At 48.3% G+C, this 26,791-nt stretch overlaps 1 protein-coding gene across 1 annotated transcript; it reads right to left on the reverse strand.

Moving 5' to 3' along the window:
- Window positions 1-235: 235 nt before the first annotated feature.
- SCNN1G (sodium channel epithelial 1 subunit gamma) lies at window positions 236-26,116 on the reverse strand. The gene is made up of 13 exons (XM_010961020.3): window positions 25,963-26,116; window positions 22,215-22,551; window positions 20,009-20,318; window positions 18,385-18,575; window positions 17,280-17,383; window positions 14,601-14,764; window positions 6,806-6,904; window positions 5,106-5,223; window positions 4,451-4,529; window positions 4,308-4,365; window positions 4,059-4,120; window positions 2,071-2,146; window positions 236-1,786 (listed from the first exon to the last, which is right to left on the reverse strand). The coding sequence occupies exons 2-13, from the start codon at window positions 22,529-22,531 to the stop codon at window positions 1,394-1,396; spliced, it is 1,971 nt and encodes a 656-aa protein (XP_010959322.1). The 5' UTR covers window positions 22,532-22,551; window positions 25,963-26,116; the 3' UTR covers window positions 236-1,393.
- Between the last annotated feature and the right edge of the window lie 675 nt (window positions 26,117-26,791).

The following is a 26,791-nucleotide window of genomic DNA, read 5'->3' on the forward strand; positions in this document are numbered from 1 at the left end:
GCGAGTCACTCCACCTTTCTATGCCTCAGTTCCTTTATCTGTACGATGGATGGAGATCTACTTACATCTACTTAATGTGCTAATCCAGGGGCTGGCAGGTTTTTCCTGGCAGCAGCCAGAGAATAAGTGCTTTAGGCTTTGGGGGGTCAGAGAGCCTCTCCTGGGGCTACTCAACTCTGCCAGCTGTGAGAGCGCAGACGCAGCCAGAGACGATTGGTGGGTCCGTGCGCGTGACTGTGTTCCAATAAAACTTTATTTATGGACACTGAAATTTGAATTGCGTATCATTTTCATGAGTCACAAAATGTTCTTCTTCTGATATTTTTAACCATTTAAAAGTGGAAAAAAAAAAAAAAACCCAACCCAACCCATTCTTCAGTCACAGGCTAAAACAGGAGTTGGCATGTGGGTTGTACTTTGCAGTTCCCTGGGCTGATCTCTGTAAGTGCTTAGAACAGCACCCAGCGTATTGTCCTTGAGCTGACACTGAGCACCTGCTCTGTGCTTAATGCTTGTTAACTCTTATCACCTTGGAAGGTGTGAGTCTGGGAGGAGATGGTTATCGGAGGTGGCTGGCTGGTGGGGGAGGGGCAGGCCGTTGGTTGGGGTAGGGAGACTGTCTTGGAGGAAGAGCCACTGAGGTAAGGAGATGATCTGTTATGCCTTGGGCTACCGCTGGACAGGAGTGTCCACAATGTCCTTTAACTGGTCCTTCTCTACCTGGAGAAGGGGCCCAGAGCGCTGGCTTAGCTTCCCGGAAGATGCCCCACCCCAGAGTGAGGACCTCCGGTCCCACCCCTAGACCTCCGTCCAGCACACCCCTCCCCTCTACACACCCCAAGAACCTTGGGCCAGCTCCTTGCCTAAAGGCACAGGGCAGACCTCGCCCCAGTGTCAATCACAAACAACTCCAGCTCCAGGCCTACAGCTTCCTCCTATCTTTGGCACCAGGCAGTGCTTGTCTGGCCTTGATACCTAAGGTCACATCCTTGGGCCCCGGCCTAGGCTGGGGGAGTGGCTGAAACCCCCAGCTTGGGGCTTTGAAGGAGTTTTTCCCACTCCAGATCTGGTGAAGAATTCTGTCCGGCTTCACTCCTGGCCTCTGCCCAGGCCAACTGCATTTCTCCGGTCCCATCTCTCTCCATAGCAGATGTGCCAAGGGTTTAGGCTGCAGGATCTACCTCGTCTTGGGCAGCTGTGAGCGTGGCTGGGCAGGGTCCAACAGGTCCCCTGCACACACCCAGGCCCCATCTTGTTCAAAGCAGACTTGTAGTCAATGTCTCTGAAGAGCCCAGAGGGTGTGCAGAGGGTCCCCTCTGGGTGCAAGAGACAGGGTCTGCGTTCTCAGACCAGGGCTGGTGATCCTGGCTCGATCTTTCTCCCCCACCTTGTCTCAGGACTCAGGTGACTCAGGTGGCACCTGGGTATCTGTGAGTTGGCTGGAGAAGGTCCTTTCCAAGCGCAAGGTGTTGTATTTGGGGGGCGGCGTGCCGGGCACCTGGGCCCCTGGGGCTGGAGGTAGACACAAGGCCGAGGTGAAAGTAGGCAGGTCATCATCTGGCTCAAGGACGGGGTTGACCTGGCCCTGAGGGCTGCAGGGAGGAGCCTCGGGGCAGGCAGGCGCCTGTCTCCGGGCCCACCACTCCTTGGCTTTGTGCCACTGGTGGCGGGCAATGATGGAGAGGGAGTCGATGAAGAAGACCTCGATGATCTCAATGACACAGACCACGGAGCAGCTCATCCACAGGCCCAGCTGGCCACCGATGTTGGACAGAAGCATCTCGATCTGCAAGGGAGGCCAGGTCAAACCATCAAGAGTGACATCTGCAAAGACCCTGGTTCCCAAGGGAACCACTGGTTAGCCCTGAACAGGTCCTGAACAGGTCTGGAGGCAGTTGGGAGCAGGTTTCCTTTCCCCTCTTACTCTGCCCTCTCTGATCCGAAGCTTGGTTGACCTTTGGTGGCCCTCATAGCTCAGGCTGGATCCCCACAATCTGACTCTGCTCCCCAAGGCCAGGCAGAAGGGCACATTCCCAGACCAAGGACAGGTCTCAGACGGAAGTCACTCACGCTGTTGGCGGGGCTCTCCATGATGGATCTCTGGTTCAGGTCTTTGTAGAATATCAAGAGTTTGGCCAAGTCTGTCCTGTAAGAGTTCCAACGGACAGGGCCAAGGTGAATTGAATGCCTCTGTACTCTACCAGATGGCCAGCCCTTCAGCATGGCTGTCACTCTCCCGCCCTGCCCCCAGCACGGCCCAGGCCCTGAGCTCCACAGAGGTCTTAGAACCTAGTCCACAGGGTTCCTTCTGCACCGCAGAGCACATCCCCAGCGTGGACTTGGTTGTTTAGGCCATTCATTCACTCAAAAACCATTTCCCCACCTCTAGACTAAGTCAGTACCCACCCCCAACCCAGTTGCACTTCCATTGCACTCAAACCTTGACATTGTGATTGATTGCAATCTCCAATACATACAGGAAACAGGCAGATAATGTAAATGACTGAGGTAGGCTGGGTATAAGGTAATGATGATGATAACCATAACAACAACAGCTAGCACTTACTGACCACTTCCTGTGTTGCCAAGCAGTGTTCCGAGAATTAACTAATTTATTGTGGTTTTTTTAGGGGGGGTGGTAATTAAGTTCTATTTATTTATTTTAATGGAGGTGTTGGACCTCATGCATGCTAGGCCTGCACTCTACCACTGATCCGTACCCTCCCTCTGTGAATTAACTAATTTGATTCTCACAACAACCCCATGAGGTCGGTTATGTTTTAATCATCCCTATTTTACAGATATGGAAATTGAGACACAGATTGGTTAAGTAACTTGCCCAAGACTACACAGCTTATGATTGGCAGAGCTGGTATTCAAACCTAGCTAGATCTGGCTTCAAAGTTTGTGCTCGTAACTGCTGTACTAAATTGCCTCCTGTTAGGACCGTGGCAAGCTGGAAAGTTCATGCTTATGCCGAAGGGGCAGCCATTTCTCAGAGCTCTGGTGTTTTGCAAGAACGGAGGTTTGCTGTTGCCAGAGTTTTTGCTCTTTCAGGAAAAATTGGAAAAAATAATAGGTTACTTAAGTGGAATTAGATTTGGTGTAGGGGTCATGGCTTTGCAACACTTGGTTTAACAGTTTGCAATTGTTTGATCAAAGTCTATCTTTCTTATTAGACCGTAAGCTCCTTGGGGGCAGAGACCAGGTCTGTTTGGTCGTCATGGTACCCCCCAAGGACCTCACATAGCACCACATGCCTAGTGGATATTAAATGGATGTTGGGGACCAGACTGGCTCCCACAGGGAACAGGCCCAGTGTTGGGCACTGGGGAGGCAGTAGTGACCCCAAGAGATGTGAGTTCACATGGCAGTTCCGCCCTCCATCCTGCCCCACCTTTGTCTCCATCTGCTGAGGTCCATGAACTCTGACCTGGCTGATTTTTGCTAAAGTTCCTTTGAAAGTGAATTTCAACGTGGAAAATTCAAGTAGAGTTAAAAGCTACATGGCTCAGAGGAGTGTTTTTCCAAGTGGGTCAAGATACATCAATCAGGAAGCCATGAAATAAATTGACTGGGCCATGACCAGTACCTTTCACGAAGTGAAATAGAATGGAAAAGATCAGATTGCATCCGCAGAGAGATTTGAAATTTTTATCAACTGATATGGGCACAAATCATTCAGAACTGTGCTGTGACCAATCGGATTGGATGTAAACAATTGTCTTGGTTACACGAATGTGCAACATCTGAAAATCAGCCCGAATGCATTGCATATCATAAGGAAGTGCTGTTTCGTGAGACTTTTGGTTATGTATTCAATGGGCCACAGTGGAAAAAGTATTCTCATACCGTGGGTCATGGTCAGAAAGTTTGAGAGCCCCAGGCCTAGAGCAGGGCCTGGCTCATGGTAAGAATTCAATAGATATTTGTTGAATAAAGGAGTAAATGAGTGAATGAATGAATAAAAAGGAGAGGGTTTGTCAGTGAGGAATCAAGTGAGGAGGTTGGGACCAGGGCTGGCAGAAGCAGAGAAAGCAGGATGGAGGTCAACTTACTTGTTGAGTTTTTTCTTTATTTGCTGGCTTTGGTCCCAAGTGAGAACGGACAGCAACCATTTCTGAAATGGAGAAACAAGTGGCCTGGGGATGCCTGGAGAGGCCAGAGCCAGCCTGTCTGCCCTCCCGTCTCAGCCCTAGCCCCTGACCCCAGCCTCTCCTGTGGATCACCCTGAGGCCAGAGGACACAGCCAGGACACCATGCTCCAAGCCAAGGGCTTGAGTGGGAAGAGTGGGCAGAGGACTTACCTCGGAAACCTCAGATGGCCACTGCGCCAGGCTGGTGGTCAGTGACCACTCTTTAAAGCTAAGCAGAGAAGGGCACACGGAGTGAGCGAGGCTGGCCTGGCCCAGTCCAGCCCTACTCATCCCATCCCTCCAGGTCCACTTACCTGCAGGCTTCCCGACACACCGACTGGCAGCCCAGCTCTTCCCGTACGAAGGCCTGGTGCAGTTGGTAGAAGCAGTACACTGAGGGGCAAGGTGAGGGCAGCATGAGCTTTGGGGCCACAGGGCCCTTCCCAGGGCTTTCCAATGGTGTCCCCAACAGTCTCCTTTTAATAATTTCACCTCCCAATTTCTACAAACCCTGGTTCTCTGGAAGTAATTTCTGCCTGTGATTTTGAGAGACAGAATACTGCCATGGTTAAGGTCATGAGATGGGGGAGGGGGGTGTGGCTGGCAGTCCTTGCTTTGGGTCTAGCTTTGCTGCTCCCTGGCTGTGTGACCTTGGGCAAGTTGCTTAACCTTTCTGAGCGGCAGTTACCTGTTCTGTGAAAGGGTAGTATAATAGTTCCTATCTCCTGGAGTTGACGGAGGTGGTCAAGGTCTTAGCACAAGCTGAGGTGTAGCATTTGGTCCTTAATCAAAAAGTATGATTCAAGCCAGACTTGACAACAGGAGTGAAACTCTGGTCAACATCTCTCTATCAATACCTCCCTCAGGCAAAAGGCCATAGGGGCTGGGTCCCTGGAGCGGCCTAGCTGTTGCCAGGGCTGGGCTGAGCCTGCTCCTGGGGTGTGCAAGGCTGGGGTGAGTCTCACTCACTCCAGTTGGGGTGCTGCTGGTAGTTGCAATAGTTGACTTTTGGAGGTAGAGGCTTGCTGTACTGGGCACACCCACATTTCTCCACCATCTTCGCCTGGAAGCACGAGTGAAGGCAGATCTAAAAGACAAGACCCAGACATTCTCTTCACCTCCTTGCACATGGATGCGGGAGCGCTCCCTCCCTACGTCCCTCAGTCAGAGGGTCGGCCTCCCACCGCCTTGGCAGACTACATAAATGTGTCCCTCATGTCACAGCCAACTGGGCCGGGGTGGTCCCCTGACTCTAAAGGGACAAAGCTAGAAAATTTATTTAGAATTTAAACTGAGATGTAGAGGCCAGATTGAACTGGAGTTGGGTTGGGGTGGTCATTTTCCATCATGTGAGTGTTGACCCAGAGACACGTGGGAAACACAGTGCCCAGCTTTCCGATTCTCAGGTCCAAGCCCTCTGTGTAGGATGCCAGGGGATCATGAACTACTATGACACCCACAAAACTTGTAACATAAAATCTAACAGCAGGGGCTCTGATGGCAGGCTGCTTACTCCAGTCTAAATCCCAGCTCTGCCACATCCCAGCTGTTTGACCTCAGACAAGTTACTTGATCTCTCTGATGCTTTGCTTTCTTCAGTTTTGAAATAAAATAATAAGATCTACTTTATGAGGTGGTTGTGAGTATGAAATGAATTAAAATATGTAAAGGATTTGTAAATGACAGCCTCTCACTAAATATTATCCAGAGTGTCTTATCAATGAACTGACTTTTTTTTTTTTTTTTTTTGGTCTTGAAGTCAGTTGGATTGTATTTCTATTTCTTACAGGTAGACATTTTCTGACTGCTAGTCTCTCTTCATTCAGTGTCTCCAACATCTCTCCACACAGCTCTGATCTAAGCTAGAGGACTCAGCGCAGAGAGTGCCTGGTCCTCTTGGGCGCCTGCTGGGATGATTCTCAGTGACCGTCCGTGTGTCCTGGTGAGAGGTGAACTGCAGACTCCCAGCAGGTGAGGCAAGGCGTAACAAGTGATCACACTCAAACGCTGATGTAGGTAATAATACACTAGGGGGTGGTGGGGACTGTGCGGAACCAGAGAACGTGTCTCGTTTGATGAGACAAGTCCACCCACTCTTTATCCTGTAGAATATGGGCCCAATGTTGCCAGATCTTGTTTTTCAAGAGAAGCTAGAAATCTAGGTTTTTCTTGTGAAATTTTCTGACTTTTAAACACCGTCCAGAAAAACCAGGTGAGCAGGCTGGAAGGGGCCTGGGAGCTGCCGATTAGCAGCCCCTGATCCAATCCAAACTCCCCCCGGTATCTCTTGTGGATAACACAACTTGCCCAAAGCCATGAGAGAGTGAAGGTCACCAATGGGCCTGGGAGCCCAGCCCTTGACCCCTCAGCCAGCGCCTCTCCCAGACTGCTTCCTCCTGTCCCTCACTTGCCAAGGCCCATTTAGGAAGCTGGCCTGTCTCAGCTGTACACTGTGTTCCACGCAAACCTCAGTGCATCAGTTAAGCTCTGGTTACAGACGGCTGGAAAAGGACTGGAACCAGCCGGCATCATTTGTTCTTGAGGTCCTTGGATGAACTCCAGGGATTCTCACCACGGTTCCTGGTCCCAAACACAACCCAGCCCATATATAACTTTGTCTCCTGGGTCCGGGCCACAACCCAGGGCTGAGCGCCGGCTCCAGCCTGTACCTGGAGGGAATATGAAGCATTGTAGATGTTCTGGATCGGCACTTCACTCCCATCCTCTGTGCACTGGCTGTAAGGCTCGCTCAGCTTGAAGGACTCCGTCTGTAATCACAGCAGCACATATTCAGCCCTGCCCTTGCTCCAGACCCAGGCAGGGGGCATTGCCGGCAGCCTCTGGGGCTGGACAGCCATCCAGTCCTTCCTTAAACAAAAATTTATTGAGCACCTCCTAGGTGCCTGGTGCTATTCTAGGCAGTGCGGAATCCACAGTGATTGAAACAGACAAGTTCCCTCCTCTCGTGGAACGCACATTCTAGTGGGGTAGACAGAAGGTCAAAAAGCAAATAAATAAGGAATTTTGGATAGCTTTTGATAGTGATCAATGAACTGGGGAGAGAGACTGGTGGGTTTGGGAGGAGGGGGCAGTCTTTCCGAAAGTGAATAGGGAAGATGTCTTTGAGAAAAGGACACGTTGGTCGACATGGAACGGTGACTTGCCAAGAAATGGAGGAGAAGGATTAGGTGGAGGGAACAGCAAGACTGGAGGCAGAGGAGGGCCCAGGGTGACTGGAATGCGGGAAAAGGGAGAGCGGTCGCTGGAGATGAAGTCAGAGAGGGATGCCAAGGCTAAATCCTGCTGTCCTCCTATGTTGCGCTGAGAGATTTGGGTGTGGATTTGGTTTTCAGGACGGTGGTAAGCCATTGGAGACCTCGCCCGGGGGGGGGGGGGTGGGCAGGAGGGATCAGAAGGATGAGCAGTGACTGTGCCGCTTGGGATGGTTGTCCCAGTGAAGGACTCATTTTCTACCCTCTGGTCTTCCGGGTCCCAGAAGCTGACTTGGAAAAATGGACTTTCTCGGAGAGGACTAAGGAATGCCCAGCAGAGCAGAATGATACTCTGATCAGAGGAGGTGAGAGTATCATAACTTGCAGTTTGAAAACCTTATTAAATTATGTTTTCTTGTGGCTTACTAAGTTTGGTTCTAGCTTAATATCTGTCACTACAATAAATAATCCAGACCAGCCAATTAAGGAAAAAAAGGATAATGTCTCCCAAGGAGGAGTAACAATAGAATATAAACTGTGATCAGTGTATAGCTAGGTTCCCGGGTACGTGTGTGTGTGTTTGTGTGTGTGTGTGTGTGTGTACAAAGTTTTGTTTTGTTTTTTTTCTGAGAGCAGAGAGGGTAAAAGGAAAGTGGATGGCAGATTTATGGGAGGAAGAGAATTTTTTTTTCTCTGAAGAGTGGCTGGATAGAGAGAATTGGAGGCGGGGGTGGGTGGGTGGGGGAGGAATCAAGAAGTTGGCACAGGTAGAAACTGCAGACAACGCAAGTGGTATAATCTCTTTCTGTTTGTCTTGTAATTCAACTGCTGCCCCATTAGTCTCCCTCAATTAACTGTAAGTGCCTCCAGGGCAATAGACAGTGCTCACCGTGAAACATATAAACAGAAGAAGCAAAGAGGAAAGCGGCTGTCTGGTTTCCTCTCTTCCCCAGGGGTCCCACTCCAACAGGTCAGATCTGCATCTCAGACAGTCACACACAGACTCACACATTCCCTTTGCCCTGCAACCTCCCCTTCTCACTAACAATAGTGTCTTTCCGTGTCAGGACAGGATAAACAGACTTACTTCATTCCTCTAATAGCTGCATAGCAGACAGATTTAGAGCTTCCAGTACATTCCAGGGCCGGGCTGGCAACTGGGCACAAAGATGCCAGTGGCTCCCCTGGAGGGCACCTCAACTCAGTGCTTCCTTCTAAGCTTCTCCAGGCAGCAGGCTCCCTGGTCAGGGGTCCTTTTGAGCCCCTAGGATCTGCTAAGCTGGCCACAGAGACTAGAGTGTCAGCTACAGGCGCTACCTGCCTGGGGAGACAGTACAACACCCTGGTGTCTAGGTAAGAGGGTCTGGCCGCACAGGTAAGCCCCGTGCAGCCGGCAAAGGTGGCTGGGGGTCCTTCTCCTTTGAGGACCAGCCCATGGGCCACTTTCAGGAAACTGATTGTGAGAAATCATATTTCACTTTTTATGCTTTTTGATTCCTTGATGGCCCTTTATTCTGCAACGATGCTTATCAAACTCAGAGCTGGGTTATTTCAGGTTGCCTCCTGAGGCAGCTAGGGCTGGGGTAGTAGGGACAAATGGCCTTTTTAGAGTGGGATAGAGGTCTTTAACTTCTCAAAGCCTCAGCTGGATGAACAGAGTGCTTGCTTTCTCTCTTCGCCACTCTGTCCCCGCTTTCACTCTCCATCTTCACTGGCAGCATTCCAGAACTGCTGATCTGTGCAGGGTGGGGAAATATTTTGGCTTCTGTCCTGACCCCTAGGGACACAAAGATAGGAATGGGTATATGTATGTATATATGTGTATGTGCAAGTTAGAGGGATATGTGTGTGGTGTGTGTGCACGCACAGTTATATGTAGTTGTGATTAAGTGTGTGAATGCACATGTGTCTGTGTGGGAAACAGGACTCATCTTTATCAAACCAGGTCCTACCTGCTTCCTTGAGAATCCTAAGGAAGAACAGCAGTTGTTCTGGGGTCTTCAGTGTGCCTCTTTTTTGGGGGGGATGGGGTGGGAGGTAACTAGGTTTGTTTATTTATTTATTTATTTAAATGGAGGTACTGGGGATTGAACCCAGGACCTCGTGCATGCTAAGCACACACTCAATCACTGAGCTCGACCCTCCCCTCCTCTTAGCTCACCTCTTTAAAGGTATGAACTGTGTCAGGGAAAAGCCCAGGTGTCAGAATGAGGCCCTAGATGGAATTACAGGCAGTTTAACTCTTTTTCCTTTTGTTCTGCTTTCATATTGTAATAAATTATCAAAGTATTTGTATATGATAACACTTACATTTCTAATCAATGGAGGAACAAAAGAATTGCTCAATATATGAAGTTAGAAGTACTTGTTAACTATTAGAGGAAGTAATACATTCTATCTCTACTTCACATCCTGCAGGAAAAAACGTCTAGTGGAGTAAAGTATGAAATGAGATAATAAAATAACTGGAAGGAAACTCAGCTCATGTCTGATCTAAAGGAGGGAAAAATCCTCAATAAACAGAATGACTAAAGAGGAAAACAAAGATTTTGACTATGTAAATATTTGATGGCTTTGCGTGCGAAAAAGTAGCACAATGAAAACTAAAATGAAAGCACAAACTGGGAAAGATATTTGCAAATATGTACGGCAAATAATACATACTCATTCTTTATATTATATGGAAGAAATTGATGTCTCACTTATAAAGGGGGGGTGTCACAAAGAACAAGAAAATCCTGCCTTCACCCCTCGTTTTGCTTCCAACTTATTTTTCCTTCCCTTCACATCTCTTTTCTTTAAAAAAATGTAAAATAGCCGATATTTTTGGAGCACTTATTATATGTCAAGCTCTGTTTTCAGTGCTTCACATGAATCAACCCTCTGAATTCTAACCAGCCTAAGAAGTAACATTATTATCATACCTATTTTACAGATGAGGTAACCTGAGACACAGCGATCACAAAACCAAAGTGCAAAGCTGGGGTTTGGACCTCAGTTGTCTGGCTCCCAAGTCTGAGCCCTTAATCCCTATTACACATATGCTTGTGAAAAGAATTGTGTGTATGCTTTAATATAAAAATGTACAGTAGTGTTTGCAATGACAGTGAAGGCTCGCCCCTCTCAGGGCCTGGGTCCATACTCTCCTGGGTGAACTGTCCGCCCATGCCTGCTTCCTCGTCTCCCATTCATGATCCAACCCATTGCACTTTGGTTTCTGTTCCACTCCTTCTACTGAAAACTGCTCTGGCAAAGAACTGGTGACCTGTTGGCTGCTAAACCCAGAGAACAGCTTTTGCCCTTTATCTTGCTTGACCTTTCACCTGCATTTGGCACTCTAGTTAATATCTTCCTTGAAACTTTCTTCCTTCATGTATCTGACACCAACCATGTCTGGCTTCTACTGTTGCTTCTCTGCCTCTATTTCTCCGTTTCCTTTCTCCTCAGCCCTTAAGCATTTGCATTCTGTCTCAGGTCTTGAATGATGGCATTTATTTCTAAGTATAGAATTACACTAATTGCAAATCCTTCCCCTATCCCCCAGTTTTTCTCCTGAGCTCCAGGTACATAGCATCTATTGACTGGATGTTTTCACCTTGATTTCCCCAAGACATAACTTCCACCCTGAAGTGGTCATCTTCTCCCCCAAACCTCCCCCTCCTCTTATATTCCTAACTCTGAGCCTGGCACGTCCATCCACCCCACTACCTAAGTTAGAATCTAAAGATCAATTGAACTTCCCCTGGCCTTTCCTGGCTGACCTCAGTTGTCAAGCCCAGTTGCTTCCACATTGTAATATCTCTCAAATCCATTCACATCTGCTCATCCCCACAGCCACTGCTTCCGCTACAGCCTCACCATTTCTTCCTAGTATTACTGTAAACATGCTGCCTTCAGTATCTGGACTGCACTTCTGCCAAAGTGGTTTTTCAAAATGATTCACTATATGGGTGAAACCCTTTCTGTGACTCCTTTATAATCGCTATTCCTTTTGTCTGGACCAGCCTTCTTGACAAAGCCTTCACCAACAGCCTCTGTATAGGCTTCCAACCATCCATCAGTCCATCCATCTATCCATTCATCCACCCATCCAACAATATTTACCAAGGATCTACTATGTTCTAAGAACTGAGACTGGGAACAAGACAGGGAAGGTCCCCATTCCCAGAGAGGTTGGATCTGTATTGCAAAGGTGTGTTACCTTCTCCTTTTAAAGGTAAATTTTTGAAAGAGGGTGTTCTGTTGTATCTGTCTCTGAATATCCAGTGCTTTGGACACATGGTTCCTCAATGAATGGAGGAAGATTTGTTAACCAACTGACTGAGTCTACCAGTTTAACATGTCTATCAAAAGTAAATAAATAACTAAATAAAAAATAAATAAGAAAGGAAGGAAGTCTAGTTTGTTTGGACTTATTTTAGTGACCCCCTGGTGACCTGTCAGTAATCCCTGGTTTTCTGTTGTTTTAAATGCTCATAAATCATAACTAGAGCTGACTGACCCCGCTCTGTGGCTTTGATTTTGTATGTCTCAAATTAGGTGTAGCCGAAAACCCACCCATGTCTTTGTTTACCCACATTGCTAAAGAGAGCGTTTGCTTAACAATACGATGAGTATTTCTAAGCTCAGAGAAGAAAATCAGAGGGTAATTCCTTAGTTCCTTTACCTTCCCAAGCTCTAAGTCTACAGACATTGGGAGAGGCAGGAGGGAAGGAGAGGATGAAAGGATGTCTATAAATTCCAGGTCCTTCTTCCTGGTACAAAACTGCATGGGAAATGTTGGATCAAATTGATCACTCTTCTGATCTGGGAGTTCCCAGTGAACAGAGGAATCAGAGACCCAGCTCCTTAGGTGATACCCTGAAGTTTGAGCAGGTTGGAGCTCAAGGTTTGGTTTTTTTTCCCCCTTGGGCAATCAGCATTCACACAGCCTAAGCTGGTACACAATAGTTCACATGTTGGAACAAACTTCCCACATTGAACAAGGCCCCTAAATGACACACCCTTAGAGTCCCTGGCTTCCCAGACGACAATTCTGATGGTTTCTCTTGTCCAGGGTTGCCCTTCGATGGGACACAGGGAGACATCAAAGCTGTAGATTTCCTCTGGAGTACCACCTCTCCATTTCACCATCTCTGCTGTCTCAACTTAAAATCACTTCCTCAGGAAAGCAATCCTTGAACCCTCCACTTCCCCCAATAAAAGCCCTCAGTTAGGCGTCCTTGTGATATGTTCTCATGCATCCTGTATTTCTCCTTCTTAGCACTTATTACAATTATAATTAATCATCTGCATAATTTTTTGTTTGCATTGATACTTTCTGCTAGACCCTAAGTTCCAACAAGATAGGGACGTGTCTTCCACGTTGATATAGCCCCAGTATCTAGCACATAGGAGTCGCTCTGCAAATGCTCGTTGAATGAATAGATAATGGATGGATACACAGGCCCCAAGGCTAATCATATCACTTTATAACCCGTTACGAAGCCATCATTTATGGCTGTGCTCAAGCTTTTGTGTAATTCTAGCTTTACTTTCTCTTGGGAAGATATATGTTTCTTCTCCTCTCATTCTGAATGACTCAAGTTTCTAAAGCTAAGATTCCTCCATTGAGCTGCCTCTTGGAATGACTGCTGGAGTTTGGTAAAAAATACGGACCCTTAGGCTCATCTCTCAGAGATATTGATTCAGTAGATCTGAGTCTACTGATCAATGAAGTTTGGAACTCACTGTTCTGGAGGACAGATTTGCGAGGGATGAAGGCTAAGTTTAATTTGGAACATGAAGGATGGATACAAACAAAGGCATGAACAAGGAGTCCACAAGGAGATTTTTTTTTCCCTCCACAAAACAGGTGAAAAAACGCCACTATGAACGACTGTCAACTAAAATGATAATAGACAGTTTTTCTCTTGACTGATCAGCAAAGAGTAAAGATTGGTTACTAGCCGTGTTAATGAGAGCGTGAGGAAACAGCTACTCTCACGTATTGCTGGTGAGGTTATAAAATTCTACAACCTCACTGGAGGGCAATTCGGCTCATACACATACTCTAGGAAGTTCTACACATCGCATTGCACCAATGCTTTTAGCTGAACCTGGAAACAACCTCAGTCTGTCAACAGGGCATTACACCAATAACTTATCCACATGATGGAATACGATGAGTCTTCAGGAAGAATGAGGCAGAATCTGTGTGTATTGATCTGGAACTATTTCTAAGCTATAGTGTCAAATGGAAAATAGAGCAGAACAATATTTTTATTCGTGTAAAAGGAGAAATGCTTATACCTACACACATATGATTGAAAAAGACCATAAGATCCCTGCCGAGACACAGAAGCAACAGCGATGGTCTCCATGTAGAAGAAGAAGGGGACGAGAGGCCAGGGAGAGAAGAGAGATAAATCTCCATGGTAGGCTCCCTGGTATGGTTTAGAATTTTTACTTTGTGCATGTACACCTTTAAATAAGTACTTAATAGTTATTCTACTAGACAGAGGGAGAGACAGAGAGAGAGAGTGAGAGAGTGAGGGAGGGAGAGAGAGACTGGCATAAAAAATCTCCTGTCCTGCGAACAAAAGAACCACATCAGCAGTGGCATGGCCAAGGGCGTCACAGCACACCCTTCACTGTGCCCTTCTGCCTCCACTGGGCATGGCTGACTCAGGGATTGGAGTCTGCAGCCCAGATGTGCTCCTGTTGACAGGTGTGAGTGTTGTCAGCACCGAGTGAGGTCAGAGAAAGTCAAAGACTCGAGAGAGAGAAGGGGGTTCTCAATAAATGGGGTGAAACTGATGGAAGCCTGGGACTAAATAGACCTTTGATGGCCCAATGAATTTCCAGTAGCCTTTAAATAGTGGTTTACATGCCCCACAGGCCTCTGGGTGGTCCAGAAAGAAAGGTGTTAATCTGCTCTATTTATTTTGCTGACAAAGACACAGTTAGCATCTGATGCCTTGTTACCAGCACAGGTTCCATAAACACTGATGTCTGTCTCTGGAACAAGGAAAATCCCTTCAATTCTTATCCAAAATGGCATCCTGTCCTTGTTCAACCATACAGAAGGTACAAAGACAGCCTTTAGTGTAAGTACTAAAATGACCATTGGGGTAACCATTGGAAAATATAAGACCATATTTCCTTTTGAAACCAACACCCTTTTCCATAAGCTGCACCTCACTGGTTAGCCTTGAAAAAAAAAAAATCTGTCTTCCTTGCCAAGCCTACAGAAATCAGAATATTCTCTTACCAGGTGCATCCCTATGGAGGTGGCCATGGCTGTCTCAATCTCTGTTCCCACGTCCTCGATGAAGGGGTATTCATCCTGCCGATGGACAATCACCTTAGCTCCAGTAGAAGACACCAGGAAGGGGTTATACTCCTCTTCATTTATGTGCAAGATGACCTGCAGCCCTGGAGGATAAGGCAGCCCACTGCAGTCAAACGCTGGGAACACGTTCCCCGCTGGTAGCCTCCCTCTCCCACTGCTTTGGGAATCTCAGAGCCAAGACCCCGGCATTTCCCACAACAGAAAAGTGGACAGTGCAGGCTGGAAGCTCTGTGAGGGGAGGAGCTATGCCTGACTTGTTCACTGCTCTGTCCTCAGGGCTTCGCCCAAAGCAAGGGCTCAAAAAATAAGTGTCCCCACTGCAGTTTTGCTAAGCATAGAGAACAACGCTCCCCTGCCCCAGATATGAATCTCCGTGTGGTTCTTTGAGATGGAGGGTTCTGCTGAGCATCCAGAGGGATGTGCAGAGCTGTGACTGCTTCAGCCCGAGGTGGGGGCATTATCTGATCACCGCCCTGACTTCTCTCCCCGCTCCCATTCTTGCCCCTGCGGTCTAATCTGTGCCCCACAGCCAGAGGGACCTTTTAAAATTGGGACTTAGGTCATATCACTCCTTTGCCTGAAACCCTTCAGTGGTATCTCACTGCACACCCGGGGGTGCCATACAACAAAGTCCAGAAACCTGACTGTGGCTGTCAGGGCGCTGACGATGCCTCCTTCCTCATCCCACTGTCCCTGCCCCTCAAGAAGCTCCAAGTACTCTGGGCTTCTGTCCGTTTCTAGAGCACACCACCTCCATTTCCTTCTTGGAGCTCTTTGTGCTCGCTGGTGCCCATAATGCACTTCTGTGGACCTTAACACGTGTCTTCTCATGTCTAAGTAACCCTCCTCACAGGGGTCTTTCTGGACCTCCCATCTTGGCCCCAACCACTCTCTCTACCTTTGTGCTGCTTTGTTCTGCTCACAGCGCTCATGAGCATTGCTACCTGGATAACGTCTATGGGCTTGTTCGCTCATTTGTTATCTGTCTCTCTCCACCAAAATGCAAGTTCCCAGAAAGCAGACATGGCACCCGTTTTGTTCACCGCTGTGTCCCTAAGACTTGGAAGAGGGCCTGGCATGCAGCAGATACTCAATAAACACTTGGTAAATGAATGAGCAAATGAGCAAGAGCTGAAAGAAGAGAACTTTGAGAATTATTCTGACTCCTCCTGTTTGTAAATAAAGGAATCAAAGCCCAGAGTAGGGAAGTGATTTGCTCAACGTCACACAGCGCACAAGCCACAGAGCCAGGACTGACTGTGTAATGCTTCATTTCCAGTTCCCAGATTACTTCTTCCCACGGATGTGTATACCCTGAGTTACGGTTTCTCGCAGATCTGGTAAGAACACAGTTTGCTTAGTAACAAAGGTGAGGAGACCGAGTGTGGTTTTCCACCACGACGAGACCTGGCCTTTCCTTGTGGGAGCACATCTGTATATCAAATCATGTTCAAGTTGCCTAGGACCTTTCAAGGGTCCCTTCTGTGGGTAAGCCAGGCCACTCTGCTGAGTTCCTGCCTTCTCTACAAAAGTCATGGCAGTAGAGAAGTAGCAGTAATAATACTGGAGGTAGTAATGGTAGTAATATTCATGACAACCACAACTAGCATTTATTGTGTGCTCAGTGTGTCTTATGGGCTGAACTGTGGGTCTCTCTGCCCTCCCCCACCCCCCACAACCTTATTCCTATGTTGAAGTCCTAATACGCAATGTGATTGTATGCAGAGATACAGCCTTTAGGGAAGTAATTAAGGTTAAATGAGGTCATAAGGGTGGGCCCTAATCCCACAGGACTGGTGTCCTTATGAGAAGAGGAAGAGACAACAGAGCTCTCTCTCTGAACGCCACAGAAGGCCATGTGAGGACACAGAGAGAAGGTGGCCGACTGCAAGCCAGCAAGAGAGTCCTCACCGGAAACTGAATTTGCCAGCACCTTGATCATGAATTTCCAGCCTCCAGAACTGTAAAAAACATAAATGTCTGTTGTTTAAGCCACCTGTCTGTCGTATTTTGCTCTGGCAGCCCAACTAAACCAGGACAGTGCATATCAGGTTTTATTCTAAGTGCTTTTCATATCTTACATCTTCTCAATTAGCATGTGTCATCGATACTGTTACTATTTCCACTTTATAGATGAAGGCCAGTCACTGGCACAGGGTCACACAGTGAGTAGCAGAGCTCAGTTCTGGATACAGAAACTGTCACTTTAACCAAGATAAAGGTGTGTTTGCCTCCCTAATCTCCTGTTCAGCACGTTCGGATTTAAGTCCATCTGGAAGCTGCCTGTCCAGCATTACTCACTCCAGCTACAAGCTTAAGCCAGACTGGTTTCCCCAGGAGAAGAAACCCCAGGAATGTCCCACTGGCTCCCTCAGAAGGAAAGAGAAGATGTCAAAGAGGAAAACAGACTCTGATAAAGAAGGAAGGAGCTGACATGGATGCTGATAGAAACACTGCAAGAGGAAAAGTGGTGTCAAGTTTCTGGCCAAGCGGGGAGAACCCACATTTCTGGGAGGCTTAAAGCATCCCCAGTTGTCCTGCTGCAAGCATGCTTATGATTAGAGCACCCCAGGATCTCCCCAGTGCCGAGTTCCTTACCATATTCACTGCCCCCCATGGAGGTGCTGAGGACGGTCTCATTTTGTCTGTTGTTGAACGTGTAGCAATTCCCATACATTGGATGATGGAAAAGTGTGAAGTTCCTATGGGAGAAGAACACGGGTCACAGAGGGCTGTGCTGGGAACTCCCCTCAGGCACCTGAGCTCGGTCTGGCTGGACAGCGCTAACAGGGCCAGCTCTCTTTTGTGGACAGTGGATGTTAACCATGACTTAACTTTCTCCATCTTTCCTCTGATAAATGCCCCTCAAGGCCCCTCATTCAGCTGACACACACTGATGCAGAACTGCTCTCTGCTTTCTGTTCTCTTCATCCCCTCACCTCTGCCTCCATCCTGACTTAGCACTCCCTGTGCCAATAAACCTGCCCCAAATTCCTCTGTTCTTGAATTTCTCATCCAACACTTGAAGCTTTTCCATTCCAGTTCCTAGAAATTATCCCCGAGAAGGAATCACATCATAGGTGCCCTTACACTGACTTTAGAACCCAGCCTTCAGGGAGACATGGTTCCAATCACTCAGTTTTTTTTTAAAGATTAATAGATCTACTAGCATATAGAAAGGCTTGGTATTTTAAAAGAATGAAGAAATCCCTTCAGTTAAGCAGGCACACTTTAGAATGTCCCATGACTGCCCAGTCACCACCAGGAATCTGAGTGTTATCTTAAAGGTGGACAGTTCTGAAAGCTCACATGTATGAACATAGACTTTTCTTCCCTTCCTCTCCCTGCCTTCCCTCCTTCCTGTCTTTCTTCCTCCCTTCCTCCCTCCCTCCTTTCCTTTCTTCCTCCCTTCCTTCCCTTGTACTAGATCAGTGGTTCTCACTAGTATGTCTAACAGTAATATACAAAGTTATATGTGTACACCATCAACTCCTCTGTTTTTATGAGTAATTTAGTGAATTTAAAGATATTTTGACTCTGTGCCATGTCCGCCTTCCTCACTGACTCCAGAGCCTAGCTCCCGTATAAGCCATTTTCCAAAAGGCAGAGTTCACCTATAACTGAGCTGCAGGTGCATGCAAGGAGCCTGGTGCTCAGAGCTGCCGGTCCTTGGTTGCTGAGAGAGCAGCCTTCCTCTACTGACCTGGCATCGCAGGACACGCCATCAAAGAAGCAGTTAACCAGCAGCTCCTCAGCAGAGTAGCTCATGTTGATTTTCTTCTCCAGAGACACCTGTGCCATGATGTTCATGTAGTGTAGCTTGTACCACTCCCGGATGGCATTGACCCCCGAGCTGAAGGTGTAGACGGCACAGTCGGATGTGTCATTGGAACACTATAAATAAGAAGAGACACCAGGGTGAAGCCATTGGTCCTACCAGAGGCCTTCAGAAGGACTGTAAGGATGAGACTCTAGACTAAATGCTCAGGGGGACAGGAGGCATCTCTGGGGCAAAGATGGGCTTCTTCTCACTTCTGGGGTGTGGGACACCATCCTCAAGCTTCAAGGACCAAAGGCGGCTGAGCGAGGAAGGACACAGTCTCACTCTCATGACTCCCTACTAAGTGAGAAGCAAAACCAGCTTCTTCAGGGTCCCCAGACATCCAGACTTCGGCCGATTATTGCTACTGAGTTCCCACACAATCCTCATCATTTCCTACTGGATCAACAGTGTAGAAATCTAGGTTCTAGCCCAGACTCTGCCATTACCTCTTTGCAGGATCATGAGCAAGGCATTACACATCCATTATTCCACCTACAAAATGTCGATCAGAATACCATCCTTCTCTACCTCATATGGTAGTTGGGAGGACCAGCATTTAAAATATATAATAATGAGAGTTTTATAGGGAAATTGTGGTATATTCTAGATGTTCTCATCATGCAGGGCTGGAAAACTCTCCTAAAAGATAGACATCAAAGGACTGTCTTTGGTATCAAGAAGAACCTTGTGGGTATCTTCTGTAAGGACCCAGGAAGACTTTTAAAAAGCTCAGTGATTTAGAAAAAGGGTCATTTTCCCCCCTGGTTTGTGACTGGAGCCATGAGATCTCATAATCAGCAACCAAGATAAGGTATCAGTAGCTCTTGTCCTGCAGAGGTGGTGGGCAGGGAGACGAGGGTAATGATTGAGTGTGGCTAGGAAGACAATGGAACTCATTTTTCCATTGGTACTGGCCTCAAGTGGGACCAAGAAGGAGAGATGAGAAGTCAGGCTATAGCATCTCACAAAAACAAGTACTGCTGAGAACACTGGGTTATCTATTCTCTTCCTTCCAGTATCTGCACCCTAATTTTGCTTTGGTTGAATTTCCTTTCCCCCTTGGATACAGTCTGCTGAGTCTGTCCATAAAGATGCCCCACTCTCTGTGAGCCATTATGTGACCCAAACTTGGCCAATCAGATAGTCTCAACATGGGACTTGAATCCATCTTTATGGTTGGATTAACAAAAAGACTGAAAATACTTGATGCTTATTTAATCCAGTAGCAGCATCTGAAATGACTGTCCATCATTTCTTGCCACCAGGATCCCTGGATCGTCCCTAATTTCTGTCCTTTGGGAGGCTTCCATGACCTGCAGTCACCTTCTAAGACATTTTTTTCTGCTTAGGCTTGTCTGGGTCCATTTCAGTTGCTTGTAGCTGATTTACCCTGAGTGTGTTTCTTCCTGTGGGACTATAGGGCTAATGGCAAAGGAGAAACTTTCCTGGACCCTCTATCTCCAGCCCATCCCATGCCCCAGGACCGTAAGGACATGCATCTCACCAGCTGGAATCCCACCACCTCCTTGGACTCGTGGCCGTGCATGACATCTGATGCCTTGTGAATGATGCTCCCGCTGACTTTCCGCTTCCGCCCTGTGAGGAAGTCCCTGGCCTTGTTCCTCTCACTCTGATTGAAGGCCAGCAGCGGGACCAGGTTGAGGAATTTCGACCCAGTGCCCTCTGAGGCTGATCTCCAGGACTCGGACTCCCGACGTTTCCGAGACGTAATCTCTGGAAAGCCGTACAGCGTCTTCAAGGCTTCTCTGGTCTCCTGTTCCAAGTCGGCTAGAAGGTCTCGCACGGCGCTGTACCTGCCAAGGCAGGAAGGAGTCAGGAAGGGGGAAACCCCTCTGGCAGAAAGCTGGCACTTCCCTGCGCTGCTTCCATCCACATGGGTGTCAGCCTTGTGCCCATCACCCCAGCCCTCTTGGCCAAGAAGATCAGGCCTTTTACACTTTGCCCTCTCCAGTGTGACCACTGGCTCAGGTAAATGGAGAGAGGCTCCCGTATCACCGTTGTGCGACTTGCTGCGCCTTCACCTTTGCCACAACTGTCTGCTTGCTCTCGGGGTGTGTTGATGACTTTGCCCCAACCAGCATTTCTGGAGTGGTGACTGTCAGGTGCTTCCCATAAACCAGCCACAGTGAAGACAAGTAAATAACTGCTAACTGGGAGTCTTCCCAGGGGACAGGCTCTGTCTCCACCTAGCATATTTGTCCCAGCGCACAGATTCTCCTCCAATCTGGGCTGGGAGGGAAGAGGCAGAACTGTTACCTTGACAACCCCCAAGAATACAGAAGAATGACCCAGGAGTTGGCTACAGGAAGCATAACAACACCGTCTTTTAATTTTCACAGTACTGAAAGGTCCTGGCCTCCCTGTGAACACTCCCCACTCTCTGCCCCCCATGCTCTGTGCATAGGCCACACGGCATCGTGATTGAGCATAGAAACTCCAGGGCCAAGCTGTCAGGGTTCCAGTTCCCCATTCTGGATCTGGATGTGTGACCCTACACAAGCCATTTAGCCTTTCTGGGTCTCAGTTTCCCCATTTGTAAAGTGGGGTTACTGGCAAGAGTCGATGAGTTTATTCTTTCTATCTATCTATCTATCTATCTATCTATCTATCTATCTATCTATCTATATTTCTGTGTGTATGTATTATATGTGTGTGTGTAGTTAAATGGTCACTGTTACTAGTTTTATTAGTGTAACTGTATTTGTTAATATTTCACTCCTCCACTACAATATCAGCTGCGCTAGAACAAAGAATGTGTTGGGTCATTCACTTCCATGCCTCAGAGCCTAGCACAGTGAATGACAATTTGTAGATGCTGAATAAAAGATAATGGAACAAACAATGGATGGAAAGAAGAAAGGAGAAGGGTAGAAGGAGGGAGGGAGAGGTGGAGGGAGGAAAACAGGGAGAGAGGAAAGAAGAAAGAAAGACTTGGAGGTGGAGGAGGAGTTGAGACCTGGTTTTGATTCTGAGCTTCGCCATCAACTCACTTATGACTCTGGACCAGTTAGTTCCCTTTGATGGTCCTCCTCCCCGGCTCTTCCCTTCTCCCCACCCCCACCCCTGCTCTGAGAAATTCTGCCAGATTCTGATTTGCCTCACAGATCAGTTTTCAATAAACCTGAGCAGGACTCCGATGACCCATTTAGAACAGGTCCTGCAGCAGACAACTGGGCAGTACCAAGGGCTGTGCTCAATTAGTGGGGCGGGGTTCACTCAGGTGAGGGCTTGGGGCAGCTGAGATGCTTCTGGAAGTCATCCCTGTGTCATGTCTGAGTCAGCCTCCAGCTCGCATTCAGGGGAGAGTGAGGGTGTGAGCTTGGAGAGCTCAGAGTAAATGGCTAAGCTGGGCTCTGTGTGTGTGTGTGTGTGTGTGTGTGTGTGTGTGTGTGTGTGTGTCCAGGGTAGGGGTTATGCTAGGTCATTCCAGGCCCAACTTCCAAGCAAAATTGATCCTTACAGCCACCCTCTCCTGCCTTGCCTGAGCAAGCCCATCCTCAGAAGTAGCTGATGGACTGAATCCTTGGTACAGATTTAAAACCTGAGAGAGGGCAGTTTACTAATATTGGCAACGAATTTAAATTTCTAAAAAGCGTGTCTGCAGGCTGGAGTGTGTCACCTTCAGGAGGGGCGTTGGCACCGGAAGGGGGACGTGACCCCTCCTCCACGTCCCTGGTCCTGCCTCTTACTTGTAAGGATTGATGTTGCAGATGGTGACTGCAGGAAAATCCAGCTTCTGGAAGTGGACTTTGATGGAGACAGAGACGGTGTAGAAGGATAAGATGAGGAGGGCACACTGCCAGAAAATAAGGGCCACGGCCGTCAGTGTAAACAGAATCCAGAGCAGGCGCCGGAGGCGGCCCCGGGACACCACGATGCGCCGGCAGCCGTGCGTGTTGGTGTTGAGACAGTACCACCGCATCAGCTCTTTAATGGTAGGTGCCTGAGGCCCCTTCACGGGCAGATTCTTCTTGATTTTGGCTTTGATCTTCTCTCCAGGAGCCATGGTGAGGCGAGGGCTGCCCGCTGCAGGGGCAGAGAAGAAAAGCAGGTGAGCAGGCACATCCCAGAGGCCGAACACTGAGAAGCACCAGCCCACGAGCCCTCAGACGCTGCCTCCCTCTTTCCCGCTGTGGGCTGGCCCGTCTGCTTTCTGACGCCTTGGCCCTTCCTCCAGGATATTTGCTTTTTGGCCACCACAGCTGCCAAAGAGCTGCCTCTTTCTCTTGCAGCCCCCAGGCCAGGCCGTGTCGGGGTTGGGTGAGGTTATCACCTGTGACTCCCCAGACGGGTTTGAAGGACGGCTCCCCTTGGTGCTTGGAGCAGGGGACCTCTGAGCAACCCCGACCCCATCAGCCTCCACACCCCTCTTAGCAAACTCTGCGGTGATTAGGACATTGCCGCCTCGGCCTGATCTCATCATCTCCATTAGCCTGCCCTCCTGGAGGGCAGCATTCCTATCTGGTCCTGCCCCCTGCTGCCTCGCTGCGTCTCTGGTACAGAGGAAGCACCTTGCAAATCAATTCCAACAGCTAAAATCTGCCGAGAGAATTTCCGGGCGGCCACCCTAGATAATGCTCAGTCCTTTCCCGGCCTTTTCTCAGCTGTCTGACTGAAAGTGAATTGTTTCTGTTCCACTTCTCTTTACAATCAAGCCTTTAGTGTTTCTAGAGCATCTAGCATAATAATAGCCTACAGATACTGGCCACTTAATATTTGCCAGGCACTGTGCCATATTTCCTTGATTCTAAGATACCACTAACTTGGAGAATACACTTTGACTTAATAACAGCTTTGTCCAGGGAAGAGCGTCGGAAAGCAAATGACCACATTCATCCATGTACGTGATACATCTGAATTACTGAAACTTTACAATGTGAAATAATAAATCTTTTAGGAAATGAGCTAAAATAATATACAGTCTTATTAGTCTCAAATATATACAATCTCTCTCTCCATATATAATTTATCTCTCTCCAAATATGTATAATCTCTATATATTTCAGTTCATGTTTCAACAACCCTATAAGATAGGCATACGATTATTGTCTCCATGTTACAAAGGAGGAAAATGAGCTCAGAGAGGTGGAATAACTTGTGCAAAAAATCACACAGCTAGTAAGTGGAGGTGCTGGATTGGAACCTTGCAGCCTTCACCACCATGGGATATGCCTTGAGGGGCATGGTATGATGCTCCCTCCCCAAGACAGTTAATTAATTAACAGTATCTGGACTAAAGTGGTGGGGGTGGTGGAAAGAGATGGGATCTTGAGCTATTTAATTTCCAAACTCTAAGTAGGTAACATGACAACTTCCCAACACTGGTTAGGTGAGCACTGCTATTGAGGGAGGAGGGGACATAGAAACTGCCTCCTGTGCCTACCATAGGTGACGGAGGCAAATGAGCATATTCTCTAATTTGGAGGAGGATTTACAGGGCAGTCCCCAAGCTCCCCCAGAGGGACAAAGACTTTAGTTTGCCCCATCAAGTTCTTCAGGCAGAATTTTGGACTTGAGGAATTATTTTTTCTCCACCCTGAACCTGTGGGGTACTGTCCAAAATCGGGAGCTGGGGCAAAGCTGGGAGGCTTTCAAGTTCACGATGCTGGTGGGTTTCAGGTTTATAATGGCAAGGATACAGAGTGTTGGGGGTGGGGTAAGACACCCAGAGGCAGCCAGACCACTCTAACCCTCCACAGATGTGTATGATCTTGCTGGGATCTCTGACCCTCAAAATTATGCTATTAGCCTCTTGGCAAGAGGAATGTAATTTATTGTGTTTATCATTTAAAATATTGCCCATCCCCACTTCCTCACTCACTACAATCCAATAGCAAAAATTAGCAAACATTTGTTTTAAAAACCTAGGTCCAGGGGAGAGGGTATAGCTCAAGGGGTAGAGTGCATGCTTAGCATACACAAGGTCCTGGGTTCAATTTCCAGTACTTCCTCTAAAAAATAAATAATTTTAAAAAAGAATGATAAAAAATAAAATAAAATAAAATTAAAACCTAGGTCCAAGTACAATTTCCTGTCAAATAAAACTACAACCCAGGGAAGATTTTCTCTTCTGTAAATGTTCAGTAGAAACTGATTCTGGAACCTCCTTGTCATCAACCTTTCTTTTTCTCACTGAACATGACTCCTGGGGTTCCTCTGCCCCATCAGCCTCTTCCCCAGGACTGACCTGGAGCCCAGTGGATCAGCCACCAATGTCAGTGAAGCCACAGGTGAAAGAAAGGAATCCACCTTGCTCATCACAAAACATACAAGTTTGCACAAATAATATTTCAACTTATAAGCAAAGCAAATCTACCTCGAGGTTAGACTGCTTAATCAAACATGGTGCCTCTATGGAAGAATTAGCAGCTGACACACAGCACTCACTCTACAGGTATTAACTCATTTAATTTCTACAACAATCTTCTGAGAGAGTACATAATGTCCCCATTATACAAACGAAATTGAGACACTGAGAGATTAAGTAGCTTGCCCAAGGTCACACTAGAAAGCGGTTGAATTGGGATTTTAAACTGGGAGTCCATGCCTTTAACTACAAACTATGCTGCTCCTCTAATAATAATGATAATAATAATAATACCAACAGTAATAATAGCGGCTATCATTTATTGACACTTTACTCCCAGGCTTCCTACTCAGCTCTTTTCACACATCACCTTGTTTAATTCTCAGTATAATCATATGAGGTACTAGTACTATCCCCATTTCACAGAGGAGAAAACTGAGGTGCAGAGATAAGGCAACTTGCCCGAGGCCACACAGGTAGGAAGGATTAAAATAGTTCTCTGGAATTCCGGGGTCCTTCACGATCGCCCATTCTTGACCTCGCCTATCCCTCAAACCTCAGTGAGGGATCCCAACCCGAGTTCCTCCCGGGCGACTGCGCAGCCCCTGCTCTCCCCGTGCAGAGCGACCGGGTGCTGTCCTGCGGCCCAAGCCACGTCTGCCCCAGGGCAGCCCAGGCTGAAGCCGCAGGAGAGAATCCAGCCAACCCTCTTCAAGTGTTTGCTACTTTCTGCAACCACAGTCACCCCAGAGAAAACATTCCAGAGAAGAAAATGAACAATCGCGGTCAGGTCCACGCGTCTCACCAAAGCCAGGAAGAGAACTGAACAGATGCTGGGTGGAGAGACTAGGCGGGGCGCCGCCCGGGACCCCCGGACCCCGTTTCTGAGTAACGCGGCAACGCCTCTCGCGCCAGCTCTGCGTCCTGGGCCACAGAGTGGACAGATGCCAGAGAGCTGGACCGGGGGACTTGGGAAGGTGTCCCAGCATCTCAGGTACCGGGAGGCAGCCCCGGGCTGATACTGGCACGGCCACCGACCGTGCGTCCAGCGTCCGGGAAGCCTGGGACCCAGCAGCCGCTCCGGTGCCTGAAACCCCCAAGCTGGTGCGAACCGACATGTCTGGGCTCACCTCACTCAGTTCGGATGGGTTTGCAGCTCGCTTCTGCGCGATCCCGGTACGCTCTGCTCGGCTCCTCGTACACAGCGCGAGCATCCCGCAGCCCCAGCGGCCAAGGCTCTTGTGGGCCGGGCCCCGCCCCCTGGAGCCCCGCCCCCTCGGGCCCCGCCCTCACCTGCCCAGGTGTATTTCCCTGGATGTGCGGCAGCCCAAAGCGGGCCACGACTCAGCAGCGCCCCCTGCCACGCTAAGGCCACTCTGCCTCCTAGCCTGTCCTGCATTGTGCCTTCAGGTGGCACCGCGCAGTGCCTGCTGCCGCCCTGAGGCCACCCTGCACTCTGCATTCCTGTTGGGTCTGTGTGACATCTCTTCCAAGAACCTTGCAGTGCCTCCTGCCACCCTGTTACTGCCAGGCGCCTTACACTCTCGTTCAGTTGGGTACCCCTCGGCTTCCAGCACCAAGAGAAATCCCAAGCAGCCTCCTGCCCTCCGCCTCTTCCTGACCTGGATGGAGCCTGAGGCAGCTTCAGTGCCCATGTTCATCAGGCTGTGGGCAATAGGGCTATTCAGGCAGGCCGCTCATCCTTTAGTATCTTCTGCCTCCTTTTTATAGGAACTCACGTTGAATACTACAAGAAATGAGCTTAGAAAATTGCAACTGGGAGGGGCCGTAGGGACACCTCTGTCGCAGCCTCGTTGATTAGGGAAGGAAAAGGCGCAGAGAGGGGAAGCCCTCTGCTCTCGCTCAGTTTCTCAGAATTTCACGTTCAAATGCAGATTCTAATTCAGTAGGGGTGGGATGGGGCTTGGGAATTGGCATTTCTAACTTCTCAGTTGATGC

The sequence above is a fragment of the Camelus bactrianus genome, chromosome 18 (genome assembly GCF_048773025.1).
Source record: "Camelus bactrianus isolate YW-2024 breed Bactrian camel chromosome 18, ASM4877302v1, whole genome shotgun sequence".
NCBI lineage: Eukaryota > Metazoa > Chordata > Mammalia > Artiodactyla > Camelidae > Camelus > Camelus bactrianus.